The 12,027-nt window shown below is 33.2% G+C and overlaps 1 protein-coding gene across 1 annotated transcript; it reads right to left on the bottom strand.

Annotated features, from left to right (window-relative positions):
• Window positions 1-10,049: 10,049 nt before the first annotated feature.
• Window positions 10,050-11,720, bottom strand: LOC137824587 (uncharacterized). The gene is made up of 6 exons (XM_068630251.1): window positions 11,356-11,720; window positions 11,076-11,262; window positions 10,816-10,980; window positions 10,548-10,625; window positions 10,240-10,446; window positions 10,050-10,145 (listed from the first exon to the last, which is right to left on the bottom strand). The coding sequence occupies exons 1-6, from the start codon at window positions 11,718-11,720 to the stop codon at window positions 10,050-10,052; spliced, it is 1,098 nt and encodes a 365-aa protein (XP_068486352.1).
• Between the last annotated feature and the right edge of the window lie 307 nt (window positions 11,721-12,027).

Genomic DNA, 12,027 nt, shown 5'->3' with positions numbered 1-12,027 from the left:
ATTAGGGTTTAGGGATTGGTGACAAATGATAATACATTTTCTATTTTTTTTAAGTAAAACATTCATGTTGTGTGCTTTTGTATTGGATGATTCATGTTATTTGTCATGTGTTGACACTTGTATGAGTCAAAGTCTGTGTTTAAATCTGATGCGGTCATAGTTGTCTAAGTTTATTATTTGTTTTTTTTATGGAGCATGACTTGTTTTTTTGTGGAATATATTGTTAAGAGTATATATTTTCGTTTACTTAGTTTGTGTAACTATGTATGCTTTTTTAGTATTATTTTTCTCTAAAAAAGACATTTTCTAAAGCTATTTTGGTTGAGTGGGGCATGATGTGGAGAGAAAGTGAGTTAAATAAGGTTTTTAGAGGCTAATAGTGTAAGGCAATGTTAAGTAAGCACAAAATTCACTGAACTTAGAGGGTGACAGTATGTGGTAACCCTAGTAGGAATATGTGGTGACCTATATTAGACTTCCTGCACAAACCCAAGTAAACTTTTTATGGAATTGTTAAGTGGGTGTTCGTGTTGGTTCTAGAAGGCATGAGGTGGGGAGAAAGTGGGTTAAACGAGATCTTTATAGGCCATGATAGTAGTCCAGTGTGAACTAACCACAAAATCCACTCAACTTATTGAGTGACAGTATGTTATGACCCTAGTACGAATATGTGGTGACCGACATTACACTTCTTGCACAGACTCAAGGAAAATTTTCATGGAAATGTCAAGTGAGTGTTTGTCTTGGTTGAGGAGGGGCATGAGGTGGGGAGAAAGTTAGTTAAATGAGTTCTTTAGAGGCCATGAAAGTAGGAGACTGTGAAGTGAGCACAAAAATTCACTTAACTTAAAGAGTGACAGTTTGTGGTGACCCACATTACACTTCCTGCACATACCCAAGGAAAAAAAATTTGGAAATAGGAAGTGAGTGTTCGTGTTGGTTGGGGTGGGGCATGAGGTGTGAAGAAAGTGATTTAAATGAGGTATATAGAGGCCATGAGTGTAGAGCAATGTGAAATGAGCACAAAAATTCACTGAATTTAGAGGGTGATAGTATGTGGTGACTCTAGTAGGAATATGTGGTGACCCACATTACACTTCCTGCACACACCCAGGGAAACTTTTTTTTTTGAAAATGTCAAGTGAGTGTTCGTCTTGGTTGGGGAGGGGTATGAGGTGGGGAGAAAGTGGGTTAAATGAGTTCTTTAAAGGCCATGAGAGTAGGACAGTGTGAAGTGAGCACACAAATTCACTCAACTTAGAGGGTGACAGTATGTGGTAACCCTAGTAGGAATATGTGGTGACCCACATTACACTTCCTGCACATACCCAGGGAATTTTTTTTTTGGAGATGGGAAGTGAGTGTTCGTGTTGGTTGGGATGGGGCATGTGGTAGGGAGAAAGTGGGTTAAATGAGTTCTTCAGAGGCCATGAGAGTAGGACAGTGTTAAGTAAGCACAAAATTCACTGAACTTAGAGGGTAACACTATGTGGTGACCCTAGTAGGAAGATGTGGTGACTCACATTACACTTCCTACACAAACCCAGGGAAACTGTTTCTGGAAATGTCAAGTGAGTGTTCGTCTTGGTTGGGGAGGGGCATGAGGTGGGAAGAACTTAATTGTTTCAAATGATGTATAACTCTGAATAATATGTAATAATAACTAATATTATTGTTTCGCTCTTGACACCATTAGATAGTAATTTGATTAGTTCACACCACTGAAGTGCACCTCAGGTCATTCGATTATTTCTATTATAACTTGTTCCAATGTCTTATTCACTAAATTTGTTATACATCAAGATGTTTTTAAGTCATCTTTCTTATTCCTTTGCAGGTAAAAACAATGCCTTAAGTAAATGTTGACAAATGCGACAATGTATTGAGGATGGAGTTTATGAATTACACGTGTACAATTTTCTTATGTATTATTGAACAATGGTGGTAGATGTTTCGTCACCCATATGCAATGGGTGGGTTGTATATGTTTGTATGAAAATTTTGTGACCGTATTGAATATATTTTGTAAGATTAAAGTAACATGGTTATCCCAAAAAAATATATTTTTTACAAAATGTTATGTTTTCTCTTCTTTGAAAAATCGTTATTCAAATATTTATTTTGGAAATAAGAATGCAAAAGGTATTTCTAAATTAAAAAATTGAGTACTCTTAGCAGTGGTGCATTTTCACTTGACACACCTAATTTGGTTTCACCCTGATGTGACCCAAAAATACATGAAGATGACAAAGGATGTTATACTTTAAGGGTCATCTCAACAAGCAAATAAAGATGTCATCAATAGAAGGAATGGTCATGAACCACAACACTTGAAGTTTTTCTTATTAGTGTTCTTAATACGGAGGCCCAAACTGAGGCCCAAGCCCAACACATGATTTCATCATCCAACATGCCTCAAAAGATTATTAAGAGCAAGGGCACAAGCCATAATAGATGAGCATAAATTGATTATCTTTTTATAATTTCTTTAGAGTAGAAATTAAGTAGAACATAAAAGGAAGGTGTAGATATAAATATAAGGGGTGCTAATGTACAAAGATGAGTCACACCTTCCATGTGACATAAAAAGAAGATATAGGTGTAGTTTTAGGAGGTGCTAAAGAAAGAAACCAAGTCACACCTCCCTTGTGACATGTATTAGGCGCCAAATTGAAATGCTTCTCATTTGAATTTTCCCACTTTAATTTCAGCCCTCTTACATTATAAATAGAGGTGTTATGCTCATGTAAATTCAGATTTGGAATTTGAAGAAAAGTTACTATACACAAATTGTGAGTTGTGAGAATTGTTTCTCCTTCTACTAGTCTTATCTTGTGAGTTTGGGAAGCTCTCAAGTGGCGACATCTTGCCCTTATCTTGGATCAATCACCATCCAAGTGACGTGTTCATCCCTTCCATGGCTTCATTCACATAAGTTATTCCTATCATTCATCTTTTAATTCTGTTTTTCTCCATTCCATTCAATTCCAAAATATGTTGTGTTGTCTTGTTCTTCAATTCTACTGATTGTTCTGGTTATTCTTGTGTTTTCCTTTTCAATTCTGCACTTAATTCTTCATTTCAATCGGTTCATTTGCTTTATATTGTGTTTTTATTCGGTTTAATGTGTTGTTATTGCTTTCCTTTCAATTTTCACATTCTATTCTAGTTTTTTATTCGTTATTTTGTTGTGTAAGGAAATGACACTCATGTTCTATGAGTTTGGTTCATCATTTGGAAGGCATTGAACTCCATTGATGTTTTCTTAAGCCTCCTTATTGTGTTGCACCTTGTCTTCTTTTAGTCCATTCCTCATTTTGTTCTTAAAGTGTATAATGAATCTCAAAATCAACTTACATCACACCCAAAGGCCAAAATTACTTGTATTTAAGAAATGATGTTTTTTTCGCTTGAACTAAATAATTTCGGTCGAGCTAAACATGTCCAGTGGTGAAGGGGTGCCTTTTCAGTCACACTAAATTAATAGCTTGAACGAAATTGATCCAGTTGTGAAGGGGTGCACTCTAGCTTACACTAAAAATATTGGATTAAGCCAAAAATGATTCAATGGTGAAGGGGTGCCTTTTTGGTCACACTAAAATTAATGGCTTGAACAAAATTCATCCAGTGGTGAAGGGTTGCACTTTAGCTTACACTAGAAATATTGGATTGAGTCAAAATGATCAAGTGGTGAAGGGGTGCCCTTCCCAAAATGTACTCTGTGTGCAGAAACTTTGTCACAAGTCACCACATATTTCTTCATAGGTCACCACTTATTCCCTACCAGATCACCACCAAGTCTGACATGACCTAAGTCCATATGTCATTGCGCTTGTTCACATGCATATAGGTGGCCCCCTCCTCATTCACTTAACACAGACATGATGTTCATGCACCGCCCTTTCGAGAAAATGCACTTTTCTCTATGGGTCAAATTAAGAAAATGTACTATGTGTGCAGAAACTTTATCACAGATCACCACATTTTCCTTCATTGGTCAAGACTTATTCCCTACCAGGTCACCACCAAGTCTGACATGACCCAAGTCCATCTGTGATTGCCCTTTTTCACATGCATATAGGTGGCCCCCTCCTCACTCACTTCACACGGACATAATGCTCATGCACCGCCCTTCCGAGAGAATGCACTTTTCTCTGTGGGTCAAATTAAGAAAATATAGTTTGTGTGCAGAAAGTTTGTCACATGTGATATGATTCCAATAGCAAGATATAGATGATTCTTTGACATTTTATGGAATCAACTTGAGTTGGAGATTGAATAGGCACTTTTATAGAAATGGATCAATGTTTTATGTTTCAAGAACTCACCAAAACTTGCACCAATACACCAAAACTCATATGGAAGCCCCTTTCTTGTCAATTGAACCGATTAAAAGGTATAAGAATTGAAATGAACCGATTAAATTGCCTTAGAAGTTAAATGAACTGAACAAAGCCATAGAAAGGAAGATGAACCGATTATATTCAGCAAAGAAGAAGATGAACCGAACAAAATAACAAATGAAGCTAAAACACCGAATAGAATTGCAAGAAAAGTCCCAAGACATGTTTAAGGAGTTCATATGGACATGGAAATGGAAGAAATAGATGGAAAAGAAAGAAGACATATGTGGTTATAGTTCTTGGTTGATGAACACGCCACTTGAAGTGTGATTGCTCCAAGATAAGTGTGAATTGCCGCCACTTGAGGAACCAAGGCACTCAAGATGAGACTAGGAAGATGAGAAGACAATTCTCACTCACTCAATCACCAATTTGAGAGAGTTTTGTTACTTCAAAAATGAATTCTGTATTTAGAAGGACCCAAGCCCTCCTTATATAGGAGAAGGACCGGTCATGAATTTTACAAAGCTTACACAACAAGCTAACCAAAGGTCTCTTTCATGCTACTCACTTCTAACGCCTATAGTGAGACATGAAGAGTCACCTTCTAGAAAATTCTAATGCCTAAAGATGCTTTACAAAAGAGATATCTTAAGGTTTCCGTCTAAGCACCTTCCTAAACACTATTCTATATTATTTACAATTTTATACAAAAGAAACTATAAAGAGAGATATTTAAATGAAGTCCATTCTTGAAAGCTTGTAGACTTCTTTGGCTTTAGGCTTGATCCTCTCTTTATTTTATGTCTTCTTTTTAATTTTGAGAAGACTAGAAGGAAGAACTTCAAATGTGTGGGTGAATGACCTCTTCCTTCATTAATAAAAGCCTCTCCTAAGAAAATATAGTTTGTGTGCAGAAAGTTTGTCACATGTCACCACATTTTCCTTCATGGGTCACCACTTATTCCCTATCAGGTCACAACCAAGTTTGACATGACCCAAGTCCATTTGTGTTTGCACTTGTTCACATGAATATAGGTGGCCCCCTCCTCACTCACTTCACACGAACATGATGCTCATGCACCGCCCTTTCCAAAGAAAGCCCTTTTCTTTGTGGGTCAAATTAGGAAAATGAAATCTGTGTGCGAAAACTTTGTCATAGGTAACCACATTTTCCTTCAAGTATCACCACTTATTCCCTACCAGGTCACCACCATATCTGACATGACCCAAGTTCATTTGTGATTGCACTTGTTCACATGCATATAGGTGGCCCCTTCCTCACTTACTTCACATGCACATAGAGTTCCTTAACATTTCCTTGCACCTTTGAATCAATAGAAAATTTCTCTAAGATGTGACACACTTTCATACAATGTGCTCAGACTGCCAACTTTCAGTGATTGTACATTGGACTCCTTCGCCATGAGTCTAGCAATAGTCCCCAATGACAATGTTAAGAAACGGAGTTTTGATCATCATGGGGACTTTTTTTCCGCTTTTACCAAAATGGGGTCACTTTAAAAAAAATAAAAATATGGGCAAGTCGTGCCAACATAGCACAACTTCATATGTAGAAGTCGTGCTAACTTGGCACGACTTTGTCATGTCAGCCTGAAGTTTATATTTTTAATAAACTTGTAAAATTTTCTTATTTATATTTGTCATGTCATGTCTGCCACGTCATATATATATTTTTAATTTTCTTGTAAAATTCTCTTATTTATATATTGAGTAGTAAGTTATGTAATGTTTAAAATTAATTTGATACATAATTTTCTAAGGGTGTTAGTTTTAAGCAATAAAAACATGAATAATTGTGTGTGGATCATGGTTGATAATAAAATTCAATTTCAAGTTTGATTATTAATTTTCTCATTTTCTTTACCTAAGTATTTATTCCTTCATAAAAAATTTATTTATCAAATTAATTTCAAATATTACATAACTTATAATTTTAATTATAATTAAATAATTATAATATATATATATATATATTTAAAAATAAGAAAATTTTAAAAAAAAATGACGCGGACAAAGTCGTGTCAACTTGATACGACTTCAGGTTAACGTGGCAGAAGTCGTGCCAAGTTGACACGACTTGCCCCATATTTATAATTTTTTTGACAACGATCCCATTTTAATAAATAAAAAAAAAAGTCCCATGATGATAAAAAAAAAACTTTAAGAAACTGAGTAGAACATCCATAAAATCTTTCCCTGCCTCACCAAACACAACTTTATTTTTCTCTTTTTGTCTACCAAAACATTCAGGGAAACTGTGTGATCTTAATCCCTGATGGAGTTGTATTTCCAACCATTGTGGCTTCACAATCACACAACAGCTTTGCCAATCTCTACTTATAGAGCATTATTGTTTTAAATTAGAACTCTTCATATTTGATTCGGCTGACATGCTACCGATAAAAGAAGACGATAATTCACCTGTTCTACATTTTAGACGGCTCTGAAAAAGATTATTTTGGTTTTGCTACCCATTACCATATACCTTTTCAATGAACCTAATATTACAAAAATTCACGAACATTTAAATAATATTTCCATTATAGTTAAAGCTTGTTTCAATTTTCTACTATATTTTTTTTAAACTCTTCATATTCTATTTACTTCAGTTATAACCTTTTTTTTTTTCACATTCCTCTTAAAAGAGGCACCTCAATATCTTTTTTTTTTAAATTATCAATAGTTAATTTTTTTAAACACATAATTTTCATTAATTTCTATTTTAAAGAAGTGAAATTCTATTATACGGTAGTGAATCTCAAACTTAATGAAAACTAAATTTGAAAAAATGTTACTATATTAATCATTACTAAAAAAAATAGAGTTGTGATAAAACATTTATCAATTATTTTAACGGCTCGTTATTTTAAATATTAACTTGATGAAAAATACTTAAATAATAAAAAACATTCGAGGACCGATTTGTTTTTAAATTTGAAATCATGAATACCTCAGTGTATATAGATAATTTATCTCTAAACTATCATATTTAAAATGTTAGTTATGTTTATTTAGCATGAATAAAACTAAACAACTATCTTGTTCTATCGTGTGGGTGTGTATATATATTGTTTTTTTATTAAATTATAAAGTATTCTCATCATGTTAAGGTGTACATATATTTTAAAATGTTTTTAATGAACATTCTTTATAAGCTGAAATTAAATAGAGAGATGAAGAGCTGAAGAAAAAAGAAAAATAAAATAATAAACACTGAAATAAATCAATTTTGATTACAATAAAAAAATTACGTCATTTTTTTGAGGTATATAAGAGCTCTATGCATATGTTACCAACGTGAATTAACGAACATCCAAGAGACTGTTACAAAATATTGTAGCAAAGAAAAGAATAAATATATTTTAGGAAAATTAATGTAGTAAATGCAATGGCATACCGTTTACTTTATTTGCTTTATTACCAGGCTCATTTAAGAATAGTTTTTTTTTTAAAGTAGTGTAATTTTTTGTTTCGATTTTTTTAAAATGGATAATTTCTTTTCTATTTTTAAAATGGACAAATCTTCTAACATGATGCATATTTTAGACAAGACAAAATGGCCAATCTAAATACTTTAAAAAAAAATCATATATGCAGAATACGATTTCTAACATATACGATTTTAATATTATAATATATTAAATTAAAAAATTTATATATATGATCGAAATCGTATTATTTTAAATATTATAATATCTAAAATTATAAAAATATATATAATATATACAAATATGTTTTAAATATTTTAATATAAATAATTTTAATATAATTTTTTTAGTATTGAAAATAAAAATAATAGAACATTAGATAAATTTAATTGAACATGCTCGTTTTTTCCTTCATGTTCCTTCACTTGTATTGGCCTTTTTCTTCATGTGTTTTCCTTCACAACATAGCTTAGTTCACGTGAGATTTTTTATTGAATTTGCAAGGAATCACTCCATATTATAGGTGAGTAAAATACTCCATTATGCTTTATTTGAAAGTTTGGTGTTTTGGCCGAGATTCTGAATAATGTTTCCAAATCACTTGTGAAAGCATGACACCATAAATGTGTTGCTTGAATGTGTTAGATTGCATTCAAATGCATATAAATTGGTGTTAGTTCACAAAAACATACCACAATTTTCTTTATTGTTGTCTCCTCCTTGTGATTCAAGAGATCAAGAGTTTAACTTGTACCTTATACTACTGTCTAGACGTTCATATCATCAAGTAAGTATTAAATTTATTTTGTCAACTTAAAAATCCTGGTATTTAAAAAATTTAGAACATTCATATTTTTTATTTTTCAGTTTCCAATGGCAACCAATGCATGACTACTATATGACATGTCCCCTTTTGCAATTGCAACATAAACATGTGACAAAGGCCTAGATGACATTCCATCTGGGTTCTCAAACATTCCAAATCTAAAATTTTATTGAACATGCTGGATTCGGGCACATACTGACATTGACATAAATTATCATCTACTTACGGCATTAGTCGAAAGGTGGAGAACTGAAACACACACCTTTCATCTGTCACTCAGAGAAATGACAATCACAAAAGATGTTGTCGTTCAACTTGGACTCCCAATTAATGGTGAGCCTGTTACGAACATTAGTGGTGATGACTTGGTATCTCTCTATGAGACATTGTTAGAATCCGTGGCACGAGAAACTGTGGTTCGAGAAAAGACAATCAAAGTATCTAATGTGTGTTTCATCTGTTACTCAGAGAAATGACAATCACAAAAGATGTTGTCGTTCAACTTGGACTCCCAATTAATGGTGAGCCTGTTACGAACATTAGTGGTAATGACTTGGTATCTCTCTATGAGACATTGTTAGAATCCGTGGCACGAGAAACTGTGGTTCGAAAAAATACAATCAAAATATCTTGATTGAATAGTTCTTTTTTTAGGACTTGCCACACAATGCAAGGAATATTCAAGTTCATTTGATGTATCTATTGTTACTGAATGAATAATGTATCAAACTTTAGTTGAAGACTATGTTGGCATGTTTGTATCATGCATTGGATCAAAATATTAATTATAATCAAGACAATATCAAAAGGTGAACATTGCTACTACATTATTGGGTTTGGGACAATATACCAAGAGAACACTATTTATTTTCTTCCTTTCAATATTGTTTATTAAAAAACTTCGTATTAATTATAAAATGACAAACTTTTGAAATTTCCAACAATTAAACAAAAATACAATAAACACGGTTGAAGTCTAAAAAACACGCTAGACTAGCCGCGACCAAAATAGGTTATCTTTTCATTTGTAACAACTAAATTCTTTATGAATAAACCAACAAATTAATAATGTTATTTTGTTTAGTTTAAGAATTTTTTAAATTCGACGACTTTTGCATATTGACAATTATGTCTTAAGTACATAATGTGTTGACGGTCTATTCATTTTGAAAAATTTTGGAAATAGAAAAGAAATTTGTTGATTTTAAAAAATAGCCCCATCATTTAATTAAACAAAAACATGCATAATAGATATTAAGTATTCAAATTTTATAACATACCAAAAAGTATCAGATATTTTTAAAATGATAAATTCAATAACATTTTACTGAAAGAATAAATTTATAGATTTAATAAACATTTAAGATGGCTCATAAAATAAGTAAAAGTAAGTACTTATTTTGTAGCACATTAAAACATAGAAATAGTTTACCAATTCTCCAGCACAGTGATTTTTGTGAATTGTTGTAGAACTTTAGATAATGCAGATGTTGAGGTGAGGGAAGCTTTTAGTATGGCCAATCCCTGCACCATGAAACCAACAGGTATGAATATATAATTGTAATCTGATTCAAGTAATAGTGTGTGATGAATACCTGCATGAGAAATCGTGTCTTACCTCCTTCACACAAACGCTAATAGCCCTTTCTTCCAAGTCAGAGAGAGGAACATGTGACCTTAGATATGAAACAGCAGAAATGGATGACATTGGAGTTACAAGCAAATCATCTGTAACCATGAACGTTGATGGTCCTTTAGCAAATCCTTTCCTAAACCGTAAAACCCCAGTAGAGAACTTCCATCTAAAATCTCCAATCGAGCATTCCTGTCATACGCACTACAACAAAGCCTGATTGAAGTAGAAACAACCAAATTGTGAATTTTGCCATCAAGGAAAGTATTGCAATAATAAACAGGCAAGGATACCACGCCAATTGGTAATATCTGACCACTGATGGCAAATTGAGGGGCACACTTAGGATTAGCTAATTCCTCTTTAAGTATCTGCGACCTTAGATATCTATCAGGACTCAGTTCGGAAATACTTTTGTGTAATTTATCAATGCAGCCCAAAGAAGAATTTCCTTCCAACATGTGCAACACCCCACCCAAAGGTAAAGTCAAAAAACTAAAAAGAAAGTCTGCAAAATCTTCCTCTGCACTAGCAAACAAACTTTTTATTTGATTTTTTTACCAGTGCCCTCACAACTATCCTTCTACTTTCATCAGATGATTCTTCTCCTCTCACAAACCAGGATTCGTTTGTTGGGTTCAAATCATAAACTCGAGGTTTCTTCTCAAAGATAAAATCTGTCAAAGGACTCTTCGATATCAACGACAACTTCAGAAGATCAACGACCTATACAAAATAAAAGAATGAATAAGAGAGAAAAGGCAATATAACTAATAACAATAAATGAATAACAAAAACGATATCCTAGCTATTTAGCATACCTCCCTCTTGCTGATGTCCACAGTTTGTTCCTCAATAGCATCCATGTCTTTGATTCCAAGCTTCTGGAGCAGATTCAGACTTGTTACAAGAATATTAGGCAACACAGAAAGATCGTCACAAATTATAAAAGTAGCAGTTTCCTTAACAAAGCCATTTTCTAGAGTAATATTTTCTGGGTACACTATTCTGTTCATTAGTTTTCCACAACTGCATCTTTGATTGTTGAAAATGCTTTAAAGGCTCCCACTATACTTTCTACTACATTCCAAGTTTTCACACAGGAAATAGTTTGTGGGGTCAGTGTCGTCGATGTTGAGTTTCAGGTGTTGGTAATAAGATTCCATAGAACTCCTTGGGTGAAGAAGCATTTCTTTGCATGTCGGTGTCCATAGATGCTCTTCTTCAAGATTTGACACACTTTCATACAATGAACTCAGGCTGCCAAGTTTCACTGGTGGAATGTTTGACTCCTTAGCAACGAGTCTTGCAATAGTACCTAAAGGCAATGCTAAGAAACTCAGTAGAACGTCAACGAAATCTTTACTTGCCTCAGCAAACACAACTTTATTTTCACTCCTGTCCACCAAAACTTTGAGAGGAACTTTGTAAACCTGCTCATTTGATGGAGCTTGTGTTGCAGCCATGGTTGCTATCCCGGAACAACACCTAAGCAAAAATAGAACTACTTATTTATAGCAAAGAAGTTAAAATATTTTAAAACTGATGATTAAAATGCAGAATTAAATCAATTCTAAGTAAATACTACTTTTTATAATAAAACTGGTTTTTATTTAAAATTTACATGTATTCCAAAAGTATTACCTTTTTTCTATTTTTTACCTGCTAAAACATGGTTTTGATTTAAATTTACATTTAAAACTGAAACTAAAATGTGTGGTTAATTCCCAATAAATTTATCGTGAAACTATTGCACTCCTATAACCGTTCCAC

The sequence above is a fragment of the Phaseolus vulgaris genome, chromosome 8 (assembly GCF_000499845.2).
Source record: "Phaseolus vulgaris cultivar G19833 chromosome 8, P. vulgaris v2.0, whole genome shotgun sequence".
NCBI lineage: Eukaryota > Viridiplantae > Streptophyta > Magnoliopsida > Fabales > Fabaceae > Phaseolus > Phaseolus vulgaris.
Note: the sequence above shows the minus strand (reverse complement) of the source record. Positions and strands in the feature narration are given on the sequence as shown.